We start from the raw sequence: 27,034 nt of genomic DNA, 5'->3' as shown, positions 1-27,034 counted from the left end.
TGCAGTCCGCAGGTCACAACGAGTCAGCTGACTGAGCAAGTGAACAATAAAACAACCTGATGACCATGAGCTCATAGCCCCAGGCTTCCTGGAGCCTAAGGACTGATAGTTAACCCTGGTGACACCGCCCTGTTACCTCACCATCAGTCAGAAAATTATGCATGATCTGATCACGGATCTGGTGATCCCCTCCTCCTACCAGGCTTTTTAAAAATGCTTTGCTGGAACCCTTAGAGGAGCTTGAGGGTTTTGGGGGTCAGAAGCCACCTTGTCTCTGCATGGCCCTGCAATAAACCTTTCTCTGCTCTGAACTCCCATGTTTCAGTTTGGCCTCACTGTGCATCAGGCATGGGAACCTACGTTCATTAAAGTGTCAGGGAGACGAGGCGTGGGGTGTGACAGGGGAACTCCCAGGACGGCAGGTGTTGGGCAGAAGTCCAATCTCTGATGCCTGGGTTGAGATCTCAAGTCACGGGTGGGTGGGCCAGGCAAATGGAGCCAGGGGGCCAGGAATCGGGCTCCTTACTTCCCGGCGGGGAGGGCCAGTGTGCTGGAGGCCAGTGACTGCCTGGGCCTGAAGATGGCAGCTCTCGCATCCCAGACTGGCCTGGCTTGGCCGGGCGGGGGATGGCGGCGTTGCCAGCCACTTGCCATGCCGGTCATGTCTGCGCTCCCAGCTCCGGAGGTGAAAGGTGCAGCCGCTAACCACAGCCCATCAGTCTCCCAGCTGGAATAAGACAACGCTGGGAAGCAGAGCCGCGCTCCCGGCCAAATAAAAGCCTGTTTGCCCCGGCCTCCCTGGCTGTGCACGCTTGAAAACAGAGGGTTCTGCGGGAGGATTGCTTCCGTACCATTATATTCTGTCGGCGGCGCTCGCAGGTACCGCAGCCTGCCGGGGCCCTGAAAGCTTCTCAATGCCCTGACCCTGCTGGTTTGTAACACGCTCGGGAAGAAAGGGACGCAGCCAGTGGCCGCCTTTCCTCTTTCTTCCCTCCGTGCTCTCTCTTTTCACCCTCCTGCACGCAAGGCACCGAGGAATAGCACTTCACCTGCGGGGCGGGGGCGGGGGGGTCGCCGTGGAGCTGTGGATGAGATAGCTGATTCCAGCCAGGAAGGGAGGCAGGGAGATGACCGGGAGGCGAGACTGAGGAACGGGGTGGTTGTGTTCGTCCCTGGGCACGAGCGTTGCTGTCTGGGGTCAAGGGCTTTGCCTCCTCGGGGCAGCTTTTCCAATGACTTTCAAAGACCTGCTCTCGGCCAGTCCATTTGATGGGTGTTTGCTTAAGTGTCAGCTCACCAGGGACTATCTAATGCCCCACATGATCAGGGACATCAGTGGATGAAATGAAGACTGCCCATCTCTGCCTTGGGGAAGGGGCGCTGGGGGGTTTGCTCTGAGCTTTTGTGGCTGCCAATAAGGGACCCTAGTTAAGTGGCGAGATTGAGACAGGGGGGCTGAGGGCATTTAGTTTCTAGGACTGCATCGGATGGCAAGACCGCACCAACTTTTATCAGCGAGGAATCCATCTCCTCCTCTTTGTTACCGTGCACTGGGAAGCACCTTCTGTGTGCCAGGCGTGGGGACCAGGTGGCATCCAGGGTCAGATGCAAACGCACCATCCTGTGCCCTGCCCAGCTGACGGGCATTTTCATTCTCATCCCCTCTCCCTCACACATTCCCTGTTGTCCAGGCTTCTAAAAACTAGGACTCCTCTTTAAGTCTCTTTCCTCTGCCCAGAGAGCATCCTCTCTCGGCCTGGCTCCACGGGAATGCAAGGAAAACAGGAAGTGTAAGCACCTGGCAGGGGAGAGGAGAAAACACAGTATCTGCTGCCTTCTCACTGGGCACCCACAGCTTCAGAAGCATCATCTCCTGTAAGCCCCACCCCCCGATCCCCCTACGAAGTAGCACCCTAGTCCCACTGTACAGATGCCAAACCGAGGCGGAGCAGCCTGCCCAAGGTCACGGCACAGACTAGGGTGAAATGTAAGGGGCCGTACGCACAGCTGCTCACGTGCAGCAGGCAGGATGGCTAGAGGCCCAGCTCTGACTCCTGACTGGGCCACTAGGTCACTGGCCCTCTCTGGGCCTCAGTTTCCTCATCTGGGAAACGGGGGATAATGACGGTGTTTACCTGCCAGGATTCTGCAGGATTAATACCTGTGAAAGCCCATAGACAGTACCTGGCACAGAGTGAGGCTTAACAGATGAAGGTTGTCATGGGAATAGTAACAGTAATGAGTATTACTCAGCCTGAACTGCACGTGGAGCTGTGTGCCTTGACCTCGGCTTGTCAGGGACCGATGGGGGAGAGAAGGGCTGGTCACAGGGCCTGGGGGGCCCTCGGCCTGGCAGCAACCTGTCCCCACAGCCTCCCCCAGGGGAGTGGCAGGCCTGGTGGATGAGCTGAGCCCCAGAGGTGAGGATGAACTCGGGGTAACGCATGCTGACTGCACCAGCCATAATGGGGGGCCTCTCCATCACTCTGGCTACCTCCCACTGGCCCTGAGGCCAGCTCGGAGGCCACGGTGTCACCAGTGAGCTCTCTGCCGGGTCCCTCCGAATGGTTAAGATGCCGGCCTTTCATTCTGAGGCCCAGCTTACCCAGGGAGCCCTTTGTCATGGCCTCGGTGCTCGGGTTGGGCAAATGGGGCTTGGGGCCTCCACCTGAGATCTGAGTGCCTTCCTGGCACAGATCGGGGCCCAGGGGGAGGAACTGGGCATGGATCCCACCTGCCCTCGGAGTCTGCCAGGCCCCTGGAAGCTCTGAACAATGCGGATTTTGACACAAATGAGCTGGGTACTTTTCGCCATGGGGAAGGGGCAGAGCCGGGAAAAGGGTGCAGCCAGGAGGGCCGGAAGGCAGCAGCCCTATTCTGAGTATTCAGGGCTGCCGCAGGTACCCCTGTTCCCAAGGAGATCCAGCAGACAATGGGCGGGTGGGTGAGAGGGCTGGCATTTTCAGAGCACCGGTTTCTGGCTGATGTGTCTGTCCTGCTTCCCCCATGGCGTTCTGCCTACTGGGGAGGGATGGAGGGGGTGTCATCCCAAGGATGGGGTGCTATAGCTAGGCTGTCCGAGAGTGCAAACTCTGCTTCCACCCCCTACTATCTGCGTGACCCTGGGCAAGTTCTGTCTTCATCTGTAAAACGGGGTGATTGAGGGCATCTACCCCTGGTGGCTAGCAGTAAAGAATCTGCCTGCCAGTGCAGGAGACACGGATTCGATCCCTGGGCTGGGAAGATCCCCTGGTGTAGGAAATGGCAACCCACTCCAGTATTCTTGTCTGGGAAATCCCATGGACAGAGGAGCCTGGTGGGCTACAGACCATGAGGTCGCAAGAGTCAGACACAACTGAGCTACTAAACAACAACGTTCTAGGCATGCTGTGTGGGTGGGAAAAAAAGGCACTCTGTGCTGTCCTTGTTATCACCGATCAGGTCATGACTCCATACAGGGGAACTATTCACATCCTCATCTGTGGAATGGGAGACAGAAGCCTCAGGGGTGCAGTGACTTGTCCCAGGACGCTCGGCTAGGAGGCGCTCAGCTGCACCTCTCCATGCTTCAGTTTCTTTATCTGTAAGATGAATACTTTGGCCACCGGATGCAAAGAACTGACTCAATGGAAAAGACCCTGATGCTGGGAAAGATTGAGGGCCAAGAGGAGAAGGGGACAACAGAGGATGAGCAGGTTGGATGGCATCACTGACTCACTGGACATGAGTCTGAGCAAACTCCAAGAGACAGTTAAGGACAGGGAAGGCTGGCGTGCTGGAGTCCATGTGGTCGACACGACTTAGCGACTGAACAACAAGCTGGGGACAGCAGCACCCACAGCAGCAAGGGCTGCTGTGAGGATGAGACGATGCCTGTCACATACAGATGATGCCCCAGCGGAGGGAGTCCTTATTATTAATACACAGTAGCTGTCACAGGTCCCTCTACGCTCAGCTGCTCTCAGTTCTGTCACCTGCAAAATGGGGCTGATCACAGCCACTGCACAGCGCTGTGAGTTCATGAACGGGAAGATGCATGCAAAACCACTGCCATTTTCCCTGCTATTATTGCATTAGGTTGGCCAGAAAGTTCATTTGGTTTTTTTTCCATACCATCTTTTCCAAACCATCGTCAGGTTTTTTTCAAAAGACAGTTCATGAACAAACTGTTTAAAAAAACTTATTTATTTTTGGCTGCGCTGGGTCTTGGTGGCTGCGCATGGCCTTTTTCTCTAGTTGCGGCAAGTGGGGGCTACTCTCTAGTTGTGGTACTCGGGTTTTTCATTGAGGGGGCTTCTCTTGTCGCGGAGCACAGCTGCTAGGGCGCGGGCTCAGCAGCTGTGGTGCGTGGTCTTAGTTGCCTCGTGGCATGTGGGACCTAAGTTCCCAGACCAGGGATTGAACCCGTGTCCTCTGCATTGGCAGGTGGATTCTTAACCACTGGACCACCAGGCAAGTCCCCCAAACCAACTTTCTGGCCCACCTAATACCTGCCCCTGAATGGGCCTCGGCCTGCAGTTGACCTGGGGAGATGGCCAATCTCACAGAAGCGCTTCCTGCTGCAGCTTTCTTTTGGGGGGAGGCAATAATGCTGTCTTTGGAGATCAATCTATTGAAGGGGGCTGCTCTCTGAGGCAGGACAGGACTGCTGAGCCTGCACTCGCCTGCTGGCCCCAGGGAGGGGAGGTGGGGGGGATGGGAGAGTCCCTTACACAAACATTTGCCGATGGGTGCATTTGGGCCTGTCAATGGCTGTCGATAAAGATAGGATTTGGGGACTTATTGAGTTGTGTGCTTGTGGCTGTGTACTTAGCCCTAACATCTCTGGTTTCTCGTTTGCCTTTACTTATGGATTCCCCAGTCTCAGACGGGCCTTGGCTGGCATGGGGGCTCAGAGATCAACCCATCAGTGACAAAGTCCTGACAGAGTCCGGTGGTGCAGTCTCCACGGGAAAGGCGCCACTCCAGCGAGAAGAATAGTAAAGAAATACACGACAATGCGGCAAGGAGATATAGGAACACAGGTGCAAAGAGCAGAGGACAGAGCCATTACTGATAACCTCGGGAGCGGGGAAAGGGAAGGCTTCCTGGAGGAGGTGTCCTTTGCACTGGGCCTTAAAGGCTAGATAGGCACTGACCAGGATGAAAAAAAAAAGTCGAGGCAAGGCATTGTGAGCAGAGGGAACAGCATATGCAGAGACAGTGTCCTGCTGGGCATCTGGGGACGGTGACCTCTGAGGGAGATGTGGTGGGGAAGGATTAGGAGGGAGAGGCCCCTGGGGTTGGCAGGGGGGGTGTGTGCTAAAGAGTCTGGTGGGCGGTGCTACAATCATAGGGCTTCCATTCCACTTCTGGACAACGTGCCGGAGAAGGCAAGGTTTGTGTAAGCCCCCCTGGTCATCCTTTCCGCCTGCTCCCACCATGCTGGCTGCCCTGTCTCTCCATGTGTCACACTCACAACAACCTCGGGCAGCCCTTCTGTGGGCACAAGTGTCACCTCTGCCGGGAGGCCTTTCTGGATCCAGCACCTTCCACCTGGACCCAACCCCCTCAACCCCAGGTCACTGCCGCACTCCTGGCGCTGGGACACGGCAGGGGCTCACTGATAATTAGCGGGGGGCGGGGGCTGAGTCATCGGTGAGGCCGGGTGATACCACCAAGGTGCATGAGAGGCGGGGCTTGGGCCTGGGACCACCAGGGTCCTGGCAGGAAGTGCATGGTGCTTTAACCAGGTAACTGAGGAGGGACAAGTAAAGGGGTATTGGCTGCAGGAAAATCGGGGCGAGGGGCCCCTGGCTTGGCCTCTGGACAGAGCACTCGCTGGGTGGAGAGGGCCACTGGACAGGAGCTGTGGCCTTTGGTGGCAGTGACAGCCAGCGCAGCCGGACAGGAAGGGAGGCGGCGGTGGTGGGGGTGCAGTGGTGAGGATGACCACCCTGATCCAGGCGCCTCGTCTCCCTGACTTTCTGCCAGGCCTCCCAATGACCGGACTAGACGGAAAAACACCACGGGTGTGGAGGCCACCGATGCCATCTGCAGAGGTCAGCACTCCCCACTGGCTCGGAGAGGCAGAAGGAATACGGAGAGCAGGTGGAGAAGACATGGAGGGGCGGGGGGGACCAGGTGCCTGGCCCCCTGCAGTCCTCTTACCGTGGAAGTGCTCGGCTGTCTTGCGCCGCAGGGCCTGCAGGCTCACCTCCGAGTCGGCCCACTCCAGCACCAGCCTCCGGCCGTACAGGTGGGTACTGTGACACAGTGCATTGAAGGCTCTCTGGAGAGAGACACAGCGCGTGAGCAGAGACCTCCCTGCAGCCTGGCCGCCTGCCCGCCGGCACCGCACATCTGAAGGCCAGCTCTGGCCCCTGGACACCCGCTCCCCGGTGGGGGTGTGAGGAGGCACTGGGCCCTCCTCTTCCACTAAGGGGTTACGTGACCAGGGACGCAGCTACAAGTGGCAGGGTGGTCACAACAGCCGCTGTCCCGGCCTATGATTGGTGCCTGGGCCAGGTGGCCGGCTCCCCTCCCGGGTCACAGCCCGTCTGGGGACAGCGAGCCTGTTAGTTGGCTGGCCTTCCTCCTGGGGCAGCGCCTCTTGAGGAGGCCGAGCTGGTCTGGCCCCTCGATGACAAGCACACGGGCCCCTTGCTTACACTGGGTGGCAGACACGTCCTCCACCGGCCCTGGGGGTTCCGTCCCCTGGCTCTCTGCTGCCCTCTGCAGAACCACGCTCGGGGGCCCCAGCATCCACCCAGCTCTTCCCCCTCCTGCTTTCCACTCTTCCCGACCCTCCCCTGCACACTGCCTACTTCCCTCTTTTTGATTTTTGTTTTGTAACAGTTTTACTGAGATATAACTCACCTACCACCTGAGTCACCCATCTCCAATGCAACGGCTTTTAGTCTATTCACAGCCATGTGATCATCTCCAGACATTTTAGAACAGTGATGGACACAGACATTTAGAGCTCAGTGAACCATTATCACCCCAAAAGGAACTGTGGACCCTCCGGCAGCCACTCCCCATCCCCCGGGACCCCCAGCAAACACTAGTCTACTTTCCAGCTCTGCAGATTTGCCTGTTCTGAAGACCTCATGTAAATGGAATTGTACGGCACCGACGGGTTCCGTTTTCAGTTATCACCTGGTCTAGAGCTAAATGGCTCTGTGCTGGGGCCCTTCCCAAAACACCCCTGATTACACAGAGGCTGGTGGTGCTTGGTGGCCAGGAGCTTGGGCTCTGAGGCCACTCTGCCTGGGCAGGGTGGGTTCTGCACTTCCTAGCCTCAGGGTCTTGGGCTAAAGAAACCTCCCTGGCCTCAGTTTCCTCATCTGTAAAATGCGTGTTTCAGCAGCACCCTCCTCTAGGGTTCTAGAGTAGTGTTAATCCGCAAAGTGCCCAGAACAGCCTGGGGGCACACAGCAAGTGCTCAATAGATGCTAGCTCTCCTGGAGGTGGTGTTGCCACCACTGACAGCTCTGATTTTTTTTTACCTCTAGGCAGAGGGGCCTTGGGTTAGCCCTGAGTTTGAAGAGGGTCCCTGGGCACTGTCAGCACTGGGGAGCAGTAGCGGCTGGCAGCAGTGTCTTGCTTTCTGCTTCCGGGTAGCAGTCAGCGCCATCTGCTACGAGAAGAGATGCTATGGGGGGATGTCCCTCTGGCTTCTCTGATGCTGTGAGGAGGCAGCATGTACCCGGGAGTGGTCTGGACCGGAATCAAGCCCTCTCTAACCTCATCTGTACTGTGATGGTTACAGGTTGGATTGGGTCCCTGTCGCAAAGAAGATACATGGAAATCCTAGCCCTGACACGGGCACCCCCACCCCCTCCACGTCTCATCAGGCTGTGACTTTATTTGCAAAGAGGGTCTTTGCAGCTGCAGTTAAATTAAGGCAAGGACATGGTGGAGCAGGGTGGGCCCCTGATCCAGTGTGACTGGCGTTCTTACAAGAGATGGCCATGGGAAGACACAGGGTAAATGCCTGTGAGGACCGAGGTTGGAATGGTGTCCACAAGCCAAGGAATGCCGGCTGTCACTAGACGCTAGGAGAGGCCATGGAACAGAGATTTCCAGAGAAGAAACCAACACTTCTGCACCCTGATCTCGGATACCTGGCCTTGACTGCAAGAGGGCTTCCCAGGTGGCACTAGTGATAAAGAACCCTTCTGCCAATGTAGGAGACAAAAAAGATGCGAGTTCAATCTTTGAGTCGGGAAGATCCCTGAAGGAGGGCATGGCAATCCACTCCAGTATTTTTGCTTGGGGAATCCCATGGCCAGAGAAGCCTGGCAGGCTATACAGTCCATGGGGGTCGCAGAGAGTTGGACACGACTGAAGCGACTTGGCAAGCACCCACAGTGAGAGAAGACATTTCTGCTGTTTTAAGCCACGGCAGCCTAGGAAGACAAGTGTGACCCTGGGTAAGCCAACTGCCCCACGATGAGCCTCTGTTTCCTTACCTGTAAAATGGGGTTACTTGTGAGATTTACACAGCATGAACCCCAAGGGTGGCACAGAGTAGGTATTTGATAGACAGCTGCATCTGAAAAGTACCTGGGCGAGGTGGGTGGGACATGTTATCTCTTAAAAATTAAATGTGGGTGAGGCCAAGTTAAAGAAATGCTTTTGCTCTTCTCTGTGCTTTTCTGAGAGGGGCCAGGTGCAGGAAACTTTTCTTTTAAAAAAAAACACGTTAATTTAAAAACTCTTTCTGACTGCCAGCCGAGCCTCTGCATTTTTTTTTCCCACACAGATATAAAAATGCATCTGGACTCCGAGCCGAAATGGCCCATTCAGAGCTTTAAAACACACGCGTTCTCAGCTGGCAAGGCAGAGAAACAGCCTGACTTGGGGAGCTGGGGTATTAAGAGGGGGGAGAGAAATTGGTCGGGAGTCTGGTGGGGTGGGTACTCCATCCTGGTACCAGGGTCCCTGAGGAGCGGTGGTCCCAGGGGACACGGTCGGGTGGGGGTGGCTGAGTGGCAGCCTCTGGGAGGGGCTGAGTCAGAGTCGGAAGAAATGATAATGGAGCCTGGAAGGAGGGTCCAGGCGCGATGCTCCAGCCCTAGTCTCTCTCTGGCTCCAGTCGTCACATCTGTGTTTCTTTCTTACCCGCTCTCCATTCCAGTGCCACACAAAGCCTGGAGCAGTCTCTGTTCACTGTGATGATGGTAAAGTCATTAAGTCGTGTCTGACTCTTTGCAACCCCATGGACTGACCATAGCCCACCAGGCTCCTCTGTCCATGGAATTCTCCAGGCAAGAATACTGGAGTGGGTTGCCACTTCCTCCTCCAGGGGATCTTCCCAACCCAGGGATTGAACCTGTGTCCCCTGCATTACAATCAGATTCTTTATGGCTGAGCCACTGGGGAAGCCCTGTTCATTGTGGGAATTGCTAAAAATTCCGTCTCCCAGCCTCCTGTCACCCCTTGCAAATTTTCATCCCCTTCTCTTTGGAAGGGCATTTCACTCTAAGACAGGAGGGTGCATGGCAGTTAAGACTGGGGGCTTGGACCTGGGCTGTGTCTGTGTGTGAGTTGCTCAGTTGTGTCTGACTCCTGTGACCCCATGAACTGTAGGTCCCCAGGCTCCTCTGTCCATGGGATTCTCCAGGCAAAACTACTGGAGTGGGTAGCCATTCCCTTCTCCAGGGGATCGTCCCGAATCAGGGATCGAACCCAAGTCTACTGCACTGCAGGTAGATTCTTTACAGTCTAAGCCTACTTGTGGTTCAAATTCCTGCTTCATCACTTATAAGTTGTGTGATCTGGGGCAAGCTGCTTAACCTCTCTGAGCTTCAGATTCCCCATGTGTAAATCTAGAGGTAGCAGAGAAGAATGGTTGTGCAGATTCAATGAACTATTAAGTCTAACACTGCACTGCCCGGCACGGTAATTCTCACTAAAGGCTGGCTGTTGTTATTATTGTGACGTGTGCCCCTGACTTCCCATTGCCACGCTGAAGAGCAGGAACAATAGTAAGTAGGCTACGAAAGCTCTTTTGTATTTGAGGTTAGAGCACAATATGTGAATCTCTAAAAATAGCAGAGCTACCCTTCCTGGTTCTAATCCCCTCAGGTGAGTAGGAAATCAGGTTGTGTTTCCAGCCCCATTGCCTCACTGGTTGGAATGTAGTGGCCTCAAACTGTCCCGAGCAGGAAGGACAGTGATTTCTGGCTAAAACTGGCTTTGGGTAATCCCGAGTAATTTGGGCCTCCTTAAAAGAGCCTGGGGACTTCCCTGGTGGTCCAGTGGCTAAGATTTCACCTTCCACTGTAGGGGGTACAGGTTCAATCTCTGGGGGTGCAGGTTCGATCCCTGGTCACGGGGCTAAAATCCCACATGCCTTGGGGCAAAAAACAAAAACAAAAAAATAAAACAGAAATGATATTGTAACAAATTCAATAAGGACTTAAAAAAAGAAATGGTTACGACTTCCCTGGTGGTCCACTGGTTAAGAATCTGCATGCTAAGGCAAGGCACATGGGTTCGATCCCTGGCCCAGGACAGCCCACGTGCCGTGGAGCAACTAAGCCCATGCACCTCAACTACTGAGCCTGTGCTCTAGAGCCCAGGAGTGGAAACTCCTGAGCCCAGAGCCCAGAGCCCATGTTCCACAAGAGAAGCCACTGCAATGAGAAACTTGCGCACAACCAACAGTAGCCCCTGCTCGCTGCAACTAGAGAAAGTCCACACACAGCATGGAAGACCCAGCGCAGCCAGAAATAACTAATTTTAAAAGAATGATCTGCTTAAAAAAAAGGAAAAAAAAAAAGAGCCCAGAGGAGCCTGTTATATTTGAGACAGAGGAACGGTGAGGGGGAGACCCAGCCCCAGACCTTGGAGCTTTCGGGCCAGTGCAGCGGAAGGGTCCAGGCACAGCTCCAGCCTCTCTGGCCTGCTGTCTGATAGCAGCTTCCTCCCAACCCACGCCATCTTCTCCACAGAGAAAAGCCTCCCAGACCTCAGCTCCAGGCATGGCATGCCCGCAGGGCCTCAGTCATGGTGGGCTGCCCAGGGCTCGGTGCGGGGCTGGGTGTCCCAACGCAGGAGGAAGTGGAAAGTCAGCGGTTCCCAGCTCTCTGCTTCTCGCCAAATCCTACTTCTGGCGCCTGTGTTCCTCTCTTGCCATCCAAGGGCCTGCGCACCCAGGATTACCGATCTCCCCGGCTTCAGAGAACTCTAAGCATGTGAACCTCAGCCTTCTCATGAGGACACAGGTCATGCTCCCATTTCAAGGAGAGGAAAACAGAGGCCAAGGTTTGTAGGCACGTCAAGGCTCTTCTCGGGCTTCCCTGGTAGCTCAGCTGGTAAAGAGTCCACCTGCAATGCAGGAGACCCCGGCGTGATTCCTGGGTCGGGAAGCTCCCTTGGAGAAGGAATAGGTTTCCCACTCCCGTATTCCTGGGCTTCTCTGGTGGCTCAGGCTGTAAAGCGAGAGTACGATCCCTGGATCAGGAAGATCCCCCGAAGGAGGGCACAGCAACCCGCTCGTTTTCTTGCCTGGAGACCCCCCCATGGACAGAGGATCCTGGTGGGCTACAGTCCATGGGATCGCAGAGTTGGACACGACTGAGGACTAAGCACAGCGCAGCACAGGCCCTTCTTACTTATCCTTTCACCTCCACGGGGCTCCAGCCCTGAGCCGTCACAACATTCTCAGCCTCGGAAGGGCTCCCCTTGTCAGAGCCGACTTGCTGGTGGCCCCCCGCTCCCCTCATACAGACTCCAGCTCCCCCACGCTGTGCCCTGCGCCCCCAGCCGTCTTACAGCACCTGCTTGTGTGCCAGGCTCCCCAGCTCGACCTGAACCTCCAAGGGAGGCCTCTATCCTTGCCGCCCCCAGCACAGGGCTCAGAACAACACGTGCTCAGTAGGTACAGAACAGGTCTTGGAGTCGTCTCCACCGAGGATCTCGAAAACATCTCCAGACTGGGAGGGACGCTGAGATTGGTCCTGGTTGGAGAAGGAGGGCTGCCTGGGACTTAGGGGTCCTGCCCTGGCTCTCCCAGCCCCTGGATTCAGTCCGTGCAGGCGGCAGGAAAAGGAGTACGTCTGTCCCATCAAGGCAGAGGCTCTGCCTTTGGTTAGGCCAAGACCTCACACACACACACACACACACACACACACACACACACACTCCTGGGTGTGGCACCGAGATGGACAGGAGACCCCACTCCCAACATGCATGACTTCAGGACCTCAGGATGGGAAGTCACCCGGGCCACTAGGACTCGGCCCAATACCTGATCGGTCCCCCAGCAGGGTCACCATCGAAGCCTGGAGGTGCAGAACAGAACTCGAAGGATGCAGTAGTTTGGTAAAGAGGAGGAGGAGGCCACAGAAGACAAGGCATCCACCCCTAACTGGGCCACTTCGGGGCCACTTCCTATCACGATCCCATGTGCCCGTGCTGGTTATTTCTGCTCCTCCTCTGCGCCCCCTTCTCCGAGGTGACTCTCCCGTAGGGGTAACCAGGGCTCACAGGCCCTGGGTTCAGTTTAGGACAAGCATATGGGAGGTTGGAGGGAGGGGTCAGAGAGGTCGGGGGACTTTCTCGCTCACTCCCTCCCTCTAGTATGACAGCTCCTGCTGGTGGCTCCCCCTTGACAGCTCAAGCCCTCACCTGTCCCTTCACGGTCCCTTAGCCTAAGGTGGCAGCAGCTCCCACTGTCACTGGCCCTGGGAGGGGGGTGGATTGCATGGTCCCTGGTGAGCCCCTGAGCCCTTCTTACCCCTCCACGATTCTCTCTTCCCTTGAACCATCTGGGGTTGGGTTCTGTTTGCTGACGCAGATGGCCGCCTCAAGTCTCTCTGCCTTGACCCGGGCAGATGGACGGCCCGCTTCAGACAGCAGGTCTCAGGCCTAGGTCCGGAGCTGTCCCCATCACCCGGCTCTCTGTCCCGGCCATCCCAGAAGCATGCCTCTTTCACCTTCTCTGACTTAAGCCCCCAACTGCGGGCCCCTGAGAGCCCTGGCCTCCAGCGCCGGGTAGGAGGTATTTCTCCCACTCTCCCTGGAGATGGGCCTCTGCCTCCTGGCAACAAAAGCCCATCTGATGCCCTTGGCAGGACTCCCGTCTCAGGGACCCAGGCCAGGCCTCCTGTCCCGAGAAGACCGCGGCATCTCTCGGCCCCTCTGCTGTCTCCTGCCGAGAGGGAGGGCAGCATCTCTCAGCACATGCCAGATCCACCTGAACACGGATGCCGCCAACCTGTCCCAAACCATCTGTGCCCCTGATGCCTGGAGGAAGCACAGCCCATGCCAGCCAAGAAGGACCACGTGAGCTTGGAGCACTGGCCCTGCTGGGACTGCGGCTCCTTCTCGGCTGAGGGTGTCGGACACCAGGGGCTGGTGGCTCCTAGGAGGAGGGGCCGCCGCCCTGGAGCGTTCGGTACCGTCTCCTTTTGGACCGCGTCCTGTGCTCCTGAGGAGCACATCATTTCTGTCCCTGGGCCAACACTCCTCGACTCCGGTAAGCGAGCTCTGGCAAATTTTCCAGCTGCTTCTGCCTCCACGGGGGAGGAGCTGGCCCCCTGAATAAATGGGGTTCTTTGCACAACACTGGTGACTCCTACTGGGGGGCCCCCACCCAGCACCCGGGGCCACTCCAAGGTCCGATATCATGGAGCTGAGGGCGGTTTTCTAAGGAACACTCAGGGACCCATTTTCTAGGCTGTGTGTCTAAATCTTTCAGATGACTAGATGTCTCTACTTTGTGTCCATCCATCCACACAGCTCAACTCTACTCAACATCACTGGAGGACCTACTAAGAGCAAATGAAGGGACAGAACCAGGGAACAGGAAGGTGACACATGACCTATGAGCTCGGAGAGGGAGAAGAGAGCCACTAGAAAAAGAGGCCCCCCAGCCCAGGGAGCCGAGGGCCCAGGCAGTGAGGCGGCGGGGTCTGGCGATGGACGTGGGCTTCACAGCGGCGCGGAAAGCTTGGTCTTGCTGCTTTCTTGCCTTTGACCTGACGAGAAACTTCTGAGTGTTCGCTTCCTCCATTACAAAGTGGTGGAGCTTCAGGCTTCCTGAGGCTGAGAATATCTGACTAAGCATTTAATCCAGCGCCTGGCACACACTCAGGGCCTGTGATTCCTGGGCCCTGAGATCCTGCCCTTGGTAGTTTAGTTCCATCATTACTTTTTTTGGCCGTGCCACAACAGCTCGTAGGACCTTAGTTCCCCAACCAGGGACTAAACCCTGGGCCCTCGGCAGCAAAAGCCTGAAGTTCCAAGCACAGAACTGCTAGGGAATTCCCGGTAATCTGATTTCAAGATGATGATGGCTCTGTCCTGCTGGGAGGGAGAAAGGCCATCCAGCTGGGCTGGGCTGGCTACCTTTCCTTGGGAACTGGTCTAGATCGCCGAGTAAATCTGAGACGAGGACATCTGAACCCAAGCCCTTCTCAGAGCGGTGGAGCCCTGTGGCCTCCACTCTGACCCCATGGGGGTGGGGCAGCTTCAGGACACACAGAGGGACAGAGGGACACAGGCAGCATGTGGGCACGCTTTGGGCCACTCATCCCCAGTGATGATGGATGAACATTTGCTAGTCTGACGAGGGTGGCTTGTCCTGATCCCGGGTTCTCAGCCCATAAATGTGCTGGCTGAGTCCAAATCCTTGCTCTGAAGTGCAAGGCTGAGGATTCAAACGTATTTTCTTTTAGCCCCGGGGCCTGATAGGAACTAGGCAAAACTTGCAATTAAAGTACCAGCATGAGGACTCCCTGTTGGTCCAGGCAGGGGTTAAGAGTCCACCTGCCAATACAGGCGACATGGGTTTGGTCCCTGGTCCGGGAAGATCCCAGATGCTGCACGGCAATCGGGCCTGAGTGCCACAACCGCTGAAGCCCACATGCCCAGAGCCCGCGCTCCACAACAGGAGAAACCACCACTATGAGAAGCTCTCGAACCACAACTAGAGAGTAGCCCCTGCTTGACACAACGAGAGAAAAGCCCATGCAGCGATGAAGACTCAGTGCAGTCGAAGCTAAAGATAAATAAAAACCCCACAGGCACGAATACACACACTTAACACACATGCTTCAACAGACCAGTGGAGACAGCACCCTAATTCCTGGATTTGTACCCAGTTAAGGAAACAAAAGGCAACTGACACCCAGTCTCCAAAGTGCAGCGTGCCCACCCCCCAGGGGGCCCGGAGCACACCACTGCCTCTGTTTCTCTGGGGCCCTCTGCCAAAGCCTATGGCAATCGCTTGGCACGCATCCTTCCACTTAACCTTCACAGCTGCCTCAAGCGGCAGTACTATTATTTCTGGTTGCAGGGATGAGTAACTTGGGGTGCGGGGACAGGAAACCCCTTGCGTACATTCACACAGATGGAAGGAGGCAGCTCTGATTTCACAGGCCACACCGCTAACCACCGTGCCGCCCTACCTTTCTAGAATATGGGCCGCCGGGGGGAGGACGCAGCCTGGATTCCTCAGTCCCAGGGGGCCGGGTCCCCTCCAGTCCCTGGCTGCACTCCCTCGGGGCCTCGGAGCAGGCTGTACTCTCTGCAGTCCTTGCACTCGGATAAGCAAACGTGTGCAGACCGCACACCATCACTAGCCTGATGGCAATCGCTGTTGACGGCGCCTGCACCACGGCCAGGCACCCAGCGAGGAGGCGGCTGTCTCTGCCTTGAGAAGCTCTGTCTGGCTTGCTCGCCATCACCTCTTCCCACCACCAGTCTTGTTTTGGTGGAATTTGTAAGGCGAGGTGCATAGGTGCAGAGAGGCCCGATGCGACTCCCCCTACAAGACGCTCAGCATCACCCCAACTGGAGTGGGCCTGAGACCGTGTGCCCACATCACCCCTCCCTGCCTTCTCCCCCTAACCGGCAGCATGCGAAAAGTGAGAAGTGGGAAAGGAGACGTCAACTGGCGCAACCCCCCAATTAAAGCTGCGGCTGTTTACCAGTGAGAAGAACGCTGCCTGCCAACCCGCCCGCCATCCCATCTCCCTACTGCTGGCTCCCCCCAAGTGTTTATTTAAGCCAACACATTGCTCTGCTAATTGGATAACATTCCATGTGAAAATAGACCTTTTAAAACAACAGCAGCGGCGGCAAATAAAAACAGCTGCAACTGCAAAAGTACAAAGGCTCGGTGGGCTCAGGGAAGGGAGAAATTAAAGGCGCATGCATGGGGAGGAAAAGAAAAAGAAAAAAAAAGGATGTTCTGGTTGCTGGGCCTCAAGTCTGCTCTTCTTCCTCAGTGACCAACCGGCGGTCCAGGTAAAGATGGAGAAGGTGGCGGCTTCAATGTGGAATCCCAATGGCTATTGGTGGCCTCTCGGCCAATGGGCAGGGACACAGCTGGTCTGGAATCCCAGGTCGCCCGCCCAGGTAGAAAACTGCTTCCTCTGAGGCTTGGGAGGGCTGGATGGAGACTGGGGCTGTGGAGGCCCCTAAAGGGATGCCCGCTACTTCTCTGGGGCCCCCGGAGGAGTTGATTCCATCCTGGGCCTATTCCCAAGAGACGTTTTTAGGTCCAGCCTTTTGGCCTTCCTCCAAAATGTCTAATTGGTGAGTCCTTTTCTTTGGGGAGGGGTTGGGGATGGTTGGGGGTGTGGGGCAGAGGGGCTGGGCGCACCGTCTGGTTGCAGCCAACACTCGCTTTAAGTGAATACGTGAATGAAGGGAGGAAGTGCTCACGTGGGTTTTGGAATCAGACGGACATGTGGGGTTTCTCAGCTCTGGCCAAGTGGCCCCATCCCTTTGAACCTTAGTTTTTCCATCTGGCAAATGGCTTCCTTAAGCCTATGCATGCGAATGCCCAGATGGGCTTTTAGAAGTGGATGTGCTTTTTAAATCGGTGCCAAGGAGCTCCCCTTCCAGAAACATCATCAGGGCCCAGAGAACTGTGTGAGCCTAAGACACTACAAACACCCCTACACGTAAGGGCAGACCTAGGCCACAGGAGAAGACCACTGAATTCGGGACTTCCCGTCTGCCTCACCAAACTTTATCCCTGCTTCCTTCCAGCACGTGGGGGAAGGTTCTTTGAGACAGGCAGGCTCACTGCACCTGGAGGTTCAGGTAATAAGCAGCCCTTTCAGAGGGACTGACATTTATGCCTGGGGCATCAGGGGCTGGTGAAACGCCCTAGGTTTGGGAGAACCTGCCAGCTCTGGGAGCCTGTGACAGGGGCTGACGGCCAGGTCCCACCCCCAGTTTAGCATCTCAGCAAGAGCCAGGTCTTGGCTTCCCACGGCCCTGTACGCACAGAGCTTAGCCAGTGCTTGGAGAAACCTGCGAGCGAGTTAACGCAAACCTCTCTCACATTCCGGGGTTGCCGCAGGTTGGGATGAGACAATGCGTGTGCCGAGTATGTGTCACACACAAAGCCTGCCCGGCCGGCTGCAGCCTCTGACTATTGTCCTCAGTTGCCTGGTTACCCTGAGCTCTCCGTAGATCCTCGCGCTAGCATTCTCTTTCCTATTTGGGGGTGTACGCTTGACCCCCGGGGTGGGGGGCAGACAGATGATGGAGTTCCCCAGGATGTGCTGGGTTGGAACACGGGGTCATGGAGCAAGGTCAGAAGGCTGAGAATCCCTGGGTGCGGGGAGGATGCAGATGGCCCATGCTCGGGGCCCAAAGAGAGACCTGGGTGCCGCAGGGATATCTCTGGGGACTGACTAGGGAGCCTAACTCTCTCCTCTGCCAGCTGGTGAAGTGGACCAGCTGGTACCAGGGAGGAGCCCTGTGCTGAGTTACACACTTGGGTTCACTGCCCTCGTCTCCTCACTGCTCTCCAGACCCGAGGTGCTGCAATCAGCCTTTACTTCTTCCCTGCCTCTACCCGTCATAGGAGTCCCCCTCCCCATTTTTTCCTCCCCTTTGCCTTTTCTCCTGTCTGAGGACTTCTTGGGGCCCCCGTGGGAGGCTTACATCTTCAAGTTCAGTCGCTGTTGATGGCAAGACAGTGCCCGACTGCTCATCTTCACGTGGGGGAGAAAAACGGGGATGAAATGAAGCCCTTGGTGAGACAGCCAAGTGGTCAGGGTTCAGTCAAGAACCGGAAAGGGTTTCTAAGGCAGGTCTTCAAAGGGAGAACCACTGGGGGTGAGGAGGGTGCTTGCCCTGAGAAATGGGGGAGGGGGAGAGGTCCTGGAGGCCCCTCTGCCAGCCCTGGGATTCCCATGAGTGCTGTCTTTGGAGAAGGGGAAAAAAAGGATCTCCGGGGTTTTCTAACTCAATGTTTCCTTCCAGCGTTGCTTTCCCTCTTCAAACTCACGCCCACCCTTGAGCTAACCAGGTATTTACAATATTCAGAATTCCATTCACCGATATGCAGCGCGCACGGCGCTATGGGTCAGTGGAGAGCGCTAATGTTCCACTCGGGAGACAATAAAGTTCTTCAGACAGACGGGGAGAAGGAGTGGGAGAAGGCACGGCGGCCTCTCCGGGAAGCAAAAAGAGCAAAGGGATCTTTGCAGGAGAGACGCGCTCCAGGCGGGTTCAGACTTTACGGGAGACCAGCTCGCTCCTCCTCGGTGGCACAAAGGGCCTGCCGTCCCGACACTGAGGCGGGGGACGTCGGGGCCCGGGCAGCTCCGGAGCCCGGCTGCCGCCTGTCTGAGGTGAGGGGCAGCGAGAGCCAGTCCCGGGGGGGTGTGGGGTTGCAGCCTCGCTGTCCTCGGCTGCCCTTTCTCCTCCCCGAGCCCAGGATGGAAGGGAGAGAAGGGGCGGGGGTGGGCAGGGGAGGAGGAGCCACCTCCATGAATCGGCAGAGGGCTGTGCTGGGCTTGGCAGAGGACATTTGCAGCCTGGCCTCCAGTGCGGGGCGCTGGCCAAGTGGGCGCTGGCACTGCCCTGCCCCCCTGCCCCGTTCTAATGATCCCAGGGAACGATGCGATATTGACTGTGTCCTGGGGGTGCGGGCACGTGGAATTTCAAGGCTGGAAGCTCACGTCTGGTCCCACCCTTTGGGCACTGAGAGCCACGTTAATTCTGCTGTCAAGCTCTGGGGAGAGGCCTCGGCTTCCAGCTGGAGGAGTGCTGACAACTTCTCTCTTTGCTCCTTCTATGCCGCCTTCTCAAATCATCACCACCATCACCCTCACCATCCTTCTCATGGCAGCGAACACACAGCTCATGGGGGCCAAATCCCATTCTGAGACTATCACTTCATTCAGACCTCACGACAACAGGATGAGGGACATCTCATTCTTGTTATATACGGAGGGGGGTAACTGAGGCATATAGGACCCCCCTCAAGGTCACACTGCAGGTAAGTACTAGGATCCTGGCTGCAGAGTCTGTGCCCTGACAGCCAGCCCTGGCTGTGCTGTGTCATGCTAAGTAGCTTCAGTTCTGTCCAACTCTTTGAGACCACATGGACTGTAGCTCACCAGGATCCTCTGTCTATGGAATTCTCCAGGCAAGGATACTGGAGTGGGTTACCATGCCCTCCTCCAGGGGATCTCCCTGATCTAGGGATTGAACCTGTGTCTCTTGTGTCTCCTACGTTGGCAGGCAGATTCTTTACCACTGAGCAACCTGGGAGACCCAACTGTCCCTGAATAAAAGGTGTGATTTAGGGACCAGGAGTGAAGCCCCTTCATTTCTCCTCTGGTCACAGTCTCCCTGACATAGAGAAGATGATGGTGGTTCTACACAAACATGGAAGTTCAGGGCTCGATGGACACAGTGGAGAAAGCACTATCTTGCAGGCCTCTCCTCTCCTGTCCACAGATGGAGGGCTGGTGGCCCTGAAGGGACCTGGGCTGGCGCAAATGAGCACCGCGTGCCAGGACCCATGTCACCATCTGCCTTCACTCCGTGACCGTGGGACCTGTCATCGTCCTGTTTTTTTACAGAGGAGGAGACTGAGGAACAGGCCAAAGCTGAGAAAGCAGAGTGGCCAGCCGTTAAGAGCCGTGCTCTGGATGTGCTGTTCCCAGCCTCCCGCCCAGCCAGCACGAGGATCCCTCACCCCATGCTGGTGAGTGTCAAGGCCGTGCATGCGCTGGCAGCATGCAGGGGGTGCGGTCTCTCCTGCCACGAGGATGGGAGGCAAGGGAGGGCTGCCAGGCAAGAAGAAAGAAGAGCAGATGTCTGGACAAACATGGCCCACGTGTCAACAAAGCAGGCACTTAAGTTCAAGACGCTGAGACAAAGGTGGCTGGCTGGCAGGCTTGCCGGGGTCTCGGGGCACCCTCTCTGCCGGTGCGCGTTTCCCGGGGCCCACAAAGGCCGCAGCTGTGTTCCTGAGCTGCCACCTCCAGCTCCACCCCTGCAGCAGGCGAACGGGTGTGCTCCCAGCCGACACTCTGCTTCTCCGAAGATGCCTCGTTGCAAGCAGGGCGCGTGCCAGCCCTCAGTGTGAGCTGCCCCCCGCTGTACTGAGCCCTCAAGGGAAGCCCCGGGGTGGGGGCGGGCGGGCCGTGGCACGGGCTCACAGAGGGAGCCCAGCGACCATGGACACAGCTGAATGAACCGGGTCACATGGCCTCTGCCCCTCTCTGCTGCTGCGGAGAGAGGACAAGGACTCAGGACCCCCGTGCGCCAAGCCCCAGACCCGGAGAGGCCGCCTTGCTTCTCAAATAAAAGCTCTCTTCAAGTAGCTCTGCACCTGTGCTCACACACAGCAGCACCTGCCTGGCTTGACCTCACCTGAAACCAGCACAAAACAGAAGCCCCAGGCAGCAGTGGGAAGAAGCGGGGAAAGAGGTGACCGAGGGGTTCCCGCTGGGCTGCCTGGGGGCGACCTTACTGAGCACCACCCACCGGCTTCCCTCAACACTCTCCACAGTGCTTGCTGTCTGACCCTGAACTGCCCCTTCCTCCAACACAAAATCCAGGGTCTTCTCTTCCAAGGATGTCATACAAATGAGCAGGGTTGTGGGGAGGAGCGGAGAGGAAACCCACATGGGCAGGGGGCGGGAAGGGGGCACCCTCATCTGTTAAGAGGCCTTGTTGCTTCTTTGGCAAAATGGCCCCAAAAGGAGAGGCTGGGTGGGAGGGGCCCTGGTCTCACCTTCGCATCCTGCTTGGTGAGGAAGTCAACGAAGCCGAAGCCTCTGTGCGTGCCTGTCCCGGTCATCTTCTTCGGCAAGCGGACGGTCTTCAGCTCCCCGAAGGTGCTGGAACAAAAACATGCGAGTTTCAGAACTGCCTGCACTGGAGCCGGGTGGGGGGCGCATGTGAGGGTGGGCCAGGACCGATCCCCACTCACTGATCCTTGCCAGTCATTAGAGCGGGGTGCTTAGAGCCTGCACACGTGTGCACACACTCGTGTTGGTGTCGGCTCCCCACTGGCCAGCACGTGCCCTGGTGGGGGCGCGTGGGTGGCCTCCTCCCTTCGGGCCTTGGTCATCACACCAGGCAGCAAGGGGACGACCCGGCTGATGGAGACTTTTCCCTTCCTTTCTGATGGGCAGACACACTCATCCGCCCTTTGCCCCTGGGGAGTTGCGGGGTGGGGGTAAATATTCAGCAAGTGGGGGGCGGGGATCCAGCCTCCTGCACACCTGACCAGGCTGGGGAGGCAGCGGCCAGGGCCAGGGCCTGCTCATGTGTGCCCCGGGGGTCCTGGACTCAGGGTCAGCACGGTCTCCCGACCTGCAACCGGCCCCACGGCCGCACTGTGTAAGCAGGATGAGTCCCTGATCCCAGACACGGGAACTGAGATGCTCCTTCAGCGCTTGGCGCTTGAATGACACACAGCCACGCCCTCTGAACTCCACTTCTCTCGCCTGCCTCTGGGTTTTGATATGTGCAAAGAGTCGGACACAACTGAGCGATGAACTGAACTGAAGTGAAGTCAGGCCAAGCTCTGGAGGAGAAAATGGCTCGTACCCCCGCCTCCTCCCAATAGGGATCAGACAGGTAAACACGGTCCCTGGCCATCCCCCCAGCCCCTCCCCTCCTTTCTACCTCCTGCCCCCCAAAGGTAAACCTTTGAGAAATTCTGGGACAAAAGGATGAGGCCTCCCTTGATTTTACCCTACCCCACTCCCCTCACCCCCACCTGATCCTCAGGTCCATTTATCAAACATATACGCACAAGATTGCTGCCGATAAATATTTAATGTGCGCGGCATCTGAAGAGAGGTATCATTTTATGTGAAAATCTACACACACTTGCGGGTGCTGGGGCACATGTGCCTACCCATGACAGTCCAGGATGCCTCGGGGGCCAGAGACTGATTGGGCAAAAAAAACACAGTAAAGGCTGTAAGCTCTCGTGAAATGATCTAAGCTAAATCCAAGGAGTTAACCCGCGGCCCTGCCAGCATGACCAGGCATCGGCCAGCCCAATTTCTGGAGGCAGGATGGTGTGTAAATGCGGCATTATGAGGCCTCAAAATGAATCTGCACGTCTCCCTGGCGCGTGCCCGGCCGCTCCACTCTCCCTCCTGGCCTCTCTCTGAGCGGGGGGGGGGGGTGGGGGGGGTGCTGCTGGCGAGGAGGCCGGCCCACTCCCGGGAGGGGCTGGGGGTGGGGCGCCCTGTCAGTCTTCCCAGCTCCCCCCACCCCAGTTGGGGCTCATGGCAGACTTGGAAGGGCCCGGAGACTGGGCAGGTGGGGATGAGCAGGAAGGTGAGGTGGGAGAGCGCCCAGCGGAGCCCAGGCCACAAACCCTGCTTTATTCTGCCACCTAAAGGCCGGCGCGCCCCACGACAGACAGCCTGCCTGTCTCTCCAGCGAAGCCCCAGCGCCTCCTCCAGGGCTGGCCTTGGACTCAGAAGGCAAAGGACACACACACTTTCTGGTAGGCCCCTCTGGGTAAATATAAGCAGCCCTTTGGCCCCAAGTTCTTCAGAAAGCCACAGGGGCTGTGGGGGCAGGAACATCAGATGGATTCAAACCTGGTCTGAGAAGGCTCTCGGGCACAGGGGACCTTGGCAGGCACCTGTATGCATCCAGGCCATGCTGGGTGCTGGACAGACACAACCTATGGGTGTGCTGGTCTCTCCACCCAGCCCTTCACTCCTGCCCCGGCTTCCAGGTTCTCTCAGGCCTTGACTTAAGGCAGCAGCCTTGGCCGATCTGCTTGGGGGTCAAGGGCCCTCTGTGCTTCAGGGTGCTGCCATGTGGACACCCGAGTAATTCTCTGCCTCCCCCTGGGGCTGGAACCCAGCTCTGTGAGAGCAGAAACCACATCTTTCTATCTTGCTCATCACTGGATCTGTGGCGAGGAGGCCCGGGCCTGGCTCAGAGTGGGTGTCTGAAGGTAGTTTTGGAATGATGAAATAGTACCCCTAGTGGAAGGGGGACACAACCACTGGGACATCACACCCACACCTGGAGGGTGGAGGAACCAGGCCACAGGGTATACACACCAACAGCACAAACGTTCATTATCATTGGTCTCACCATGCCCATTTTACAGATGAGGAAACAGGTTCAGGGAGGCAGTGCTTCTTGCGAGTAGGTGGCAGGGCTGGAGAGTGAGCTGGGGAGAGTCTGATGTGAACCCGGAGCTCTCTCCACTGCCCAATGTTTCACCCCCTTCAGTTATCTGGAGGGGACCACTTTCAGGAGTGGGGACTTTCTTTCTGTCCCCGGGGTGTGGCCCTGTCTGTCTGGCGTGAAGCAGGAAGGCCGAGTGTAGGGGGTGGCAAGGATTGCCCTGTGTAGGCTGTGAGGGGTCCAGTGACTTGGCCAAGACCACAGTGAGGGTGGCTGACTGGGTTCCAGTTCCTTCCACCCCTGCACTGTGTGCAAACCCCCTGCTTCTGCCCTCAGGGGCTCCAACCGCCGGTCCCTGGCTCCTTTTAGGGGAGCTCGCCTCTGTGTGTGTATGTGTGTGTGTGTGTGCGCACGCGAGAGACAGACAGAGGGAGAGACTGGTGAGGTTAATTCCTCCCTCTCTGCAGAGCACTGCAAGCTGTGGACGCCCTATGCATGGTAAGCAGCTGAGGGTCCGGAGAAAGGCGAGGAAAATAATTAAAAGGTGGAGAATAAAGCTGATGGGGAGAAGCTGAAGGAGCCATGCTCACGTGGCCTGGAGAAGTGGGATATGAGAGCTCGGCGGGGAAAGCCTGGATGGATGGGCAGCCTCAATCCATAAGGGATGAGGGCGGGGACCAGGGAGCTGGGGTCCTGTCCCAGGGAGACGGCAGGCCGAGGGGGAGGTCATAGCCCATCAAGGCTGTCCAGACAGACATCTGCACAGCCAAGGAAATGCTGTGTCCCAGGACCCGAGGAGCTTAAAAAACAAAACCAAAACTATTCTTTGCGGGGTGGGGGCTTCCGCAGTAGTTCAGATGGTAAAGAATGTGCCTGCAATGCGGGAGACATGGGTTTGATCCCTGGGCCATGAAGATCCCCTGGAGGAGGAAATGGCAATCCACTCCAGTGTTCCTGCCTGGAGAATCCCATGGACCTCTAGAGGAGCCTGGTGGGCTACAGTCCATGGGGTCATGAAAGAGTCAGACCTGACAGAGACTGAACAACGGCATCCTCTGGGGGACTGGGGAAGGGTGATGGTGGGCCCGTCTTCCTTCCGAGACTGTGACGAGAGAGAGGCGGGCTTCTGAAACAGCTGAAAGATTAGGGTTAGATCTTAGAACCGCTACCTGTGAAGCCCCAGAATGAATGGCTGGAGTGTCAAGACACTGTCATTGTGGCTGTCACCCCAGCAACCAACAACAGAGTGCCTGCGACATGCTAGGGCTTTTAAATATACTGTTTCCAGGTACAACAACTGTGGGTTAAGAGTCGCTGCCTCCTGTCTTTACAGATGAGAAAACTTAAAGTGCCGAAGAGGCCAAGTGGCCCACCTAAGCCCCACGGCCCAGGAGGCGAAACCCAAGCTAGCTTTCGCTCCTGGCAGTTGTTGGGGACGTGGACGGCTTTGGTTGAAACTACTGTGTGGGAGAAAATAAAGCCGACACTAATGATCTCAGAAAGATACTGAAAGAGAATTAAAATAGAAAAAGAAAAAAGGTTGGTGTGGTGGGACGGGGGGATGGGGGGGGCAGGGCGGTGGAGAAAATCAATGAAGTACCTTTAGCTCCTTGGAGATAAGCGATATATAAATACTAACCATTATTAAGGTTCTTATCTGACAGCAAAGCCCACGGAGCCATGTTTAAGAGCAGCTTTTGCAGGAAGTTGTGTGTGTCTCCTGGGAGCAGAGGCTTGGGTGAGGCTGGGCAGGGCCACCAGGGAACCAGAGAGGGAGAAGATGACAGGGCACCCAGAAACCCCACCCTGCCACCCGCCCCTACCCAAGCCCAGACTCTACCGCTTGGGAAGGAGACACGGATGCTCCCCACTGTGTAGATAATAGAAACCACAAAATAGCAATTACTGTATCAGAAGCTGTGAATAAAGAGGACATACCGAGCTTTTAAACATGGCCCGCCTTCCCTCCCCCACCACGCTCACACTTCAGTAACAAACTCACACCTCACTTTTCCAATTATTTCATTCACCTCGGGTTCACCGATCACTCCCCCCACACCGCAGCCCCACCCCCGTCTCCGCCACGCCAGGGGAGCGTGTGACTGGTAGGGGATTCGTGGGCTTTGGACAACTGGAGTTTGTTGTCACGTTTCTCCTTTCTTTCGAGGTGTGGTGGGGGTGGCGGGGGAGGGGAAGTGGGAGGGGGTGCCGAGGTGTGGAGCGAGGCAAGCCAATTATGCCTGGGCCTCATAAACAAGTCCAGGCATGCAAATTGTGTTTGCACACAAGGTCTGAACGTAGACACAACGTGTGTGTGTGTCTGTGTGTGTGTGCGTGCGTAGGGATACCCTCCCTTGAGGTTGTGACCAGACCTGCTGCAGTCCTGGATGGCAACTTTGCTCAGGGGGTGGGGGGTGGGGGGTTGTTTCTGGCTCTGCTACTGAAAGGGATGAATCAGCCTCTCTCTCCTCCACGGAAGTGATGGGATGGGTTGGGGAGGGGAAGGAAGTGAGGGGGAGACAGAGACAGAGCCCTCCAGAGATGTCGAACCTGATGATTTTGCAGTTACTCTGATGCCTGGGTTTGGGGGCTTCATGAGCAGGCTAACCTTCCAGCCCGCAGGCTGACACCAAGTGGAGGTCAGGCACGCCCTTGGGGGCCTCGGCCCCTCTGCTCCCAGGACACAAGTCCTTATCGCTCTCCTATTTGGATCCACTGGAGGAACCAGGGTCCCAGGAGACGTGCCGAGTCACATGGGGGAAGTCCAACATCTCTCCACCTGTGCTCAAGGCATTACTGAGGAGAGGAAAAATCAGCTGCCACCCAAGGGATTCAGAATTGGAACAATACTGTGGTCTGAACAAGAATGAGATGAAGGACGGGTTTTGTGATAAGAATAAACTGCAGGCTTCTTTCTGTTCCTTCCAGAGCAAGAAAAAAGGGTAAATCTCTTGGTATCAGAAGCCTTTCCAGTATACCACTGCCACCAGCGATTTTCTAACACACGTGACAGATCCATCTATTCCATCTTCTCAGTGCCATGTGCCCTGCAGTGTGTTAAACATGGGCTGCACACGCTCTCACATCAGCCTCATGATCGAGGCACTGCTGTGCCCATTTTACAGATGGAGAAAACTGAGGCTCAAATTATGTGATTTCTCCAAGGTCACCCAGAGTCATTACCTCTGACAGGGGGTGAAGTGACCCATCCAAGGTCCCACAGGTGGTCATAAGCCAGGCTGAACCCCAAGTGGGCAGTCTGTCCCTGAACCTCTGCTCACCAGCCGTCTGCGCGGTCTGTCCTGTCCATCAATAATGGGCCAAAGGGCTCTGTGTGCAAGGTGCCGGGTGACAGGTGAGGGTGGGCCAGACATCAACTTTGTTCTTAGGGATCCTGGGCTGGTAGGCAGGTGGTGAGTCCCACCCCTCCACCTCCTCACCACTGCCCAAGGGTCCAAAGAGAGGACTCTGGGATCAATCCCCTCCCCATCTCAGCTGCTTAGCGTCCACAGCTTGGGGCTTCTGCTCCCTGCTCACTGCTCTCCCTCTGTCCCCACAGCCTGATGAAGAGCCTGTCCGTGAATTCACGGACCCACGGAGTAGTTCCCACCAGGTAGGAGAATGTGGCAGGGTGGCAGCTGCTTCGCCCAGTGTCCCGTCTCAT

At 56.7% G+C, this 27,034-nt stretch overlaps 1 protein-coding gene and 1 long non-coding RNA gene across 2 annotated transcripts in view; one reads left to right on the top strand and one right to left on the bottom strand.

Moving 5' to 3' along the window:
* Positions 1–27,034, bottom strand: part of RBM19 (RNA binding motif protein 19) — a 122,764-nt gene that overhangs the window by 16,234 nt on the left and 79,496 nt on the right. The window contains exons 22-23 of the mRNA XM_070475327.1: positions 20,993–21,098; positions 6,151–6,271 (exon numbers count right to left, since the gene is read on the bottom strand). Of these exons, the coding sequence (XP_070331428.1) occupies positions 6,151–6,271; positions 20,993–21,098 (227 nt within the window). The remainder of the gene's footprint in view (positions 1–6,150; positions 6,272–20,992; positions 21,099–27,034) is intronic.
* LOC139037795 (uncharacterized) lies at positions 13,226–21,007 on the top strand. The gene is made up of 4 exons (XR_011490701.1): positions 13,226–13,471; positions 16,227–16,536; positions 18,450–18,593; positions 19,833–21,007. It is a non-coding gene; the product is annotated as an uncharacterized lncRNA (long non-coding RNA).

This window comes from Odocoileus virginianus, chromosome 12 (genome assembly GCF_023699985.2).
Source record: "Odocoileus virginianus isolate 20LAN1187 ecotype Illinois chromosome 12, Ovbor_1.2, whole genome shotgun sequence".
NCBI lineage: Eukaryota > Metazoa > Chordata > Mammalia > Artiodactyla > Cervidae > Odocoileus > Odocoileus virginianus.
This window is presented reverse-complemented; position numbering and strand designations above follow the sequence as displayed.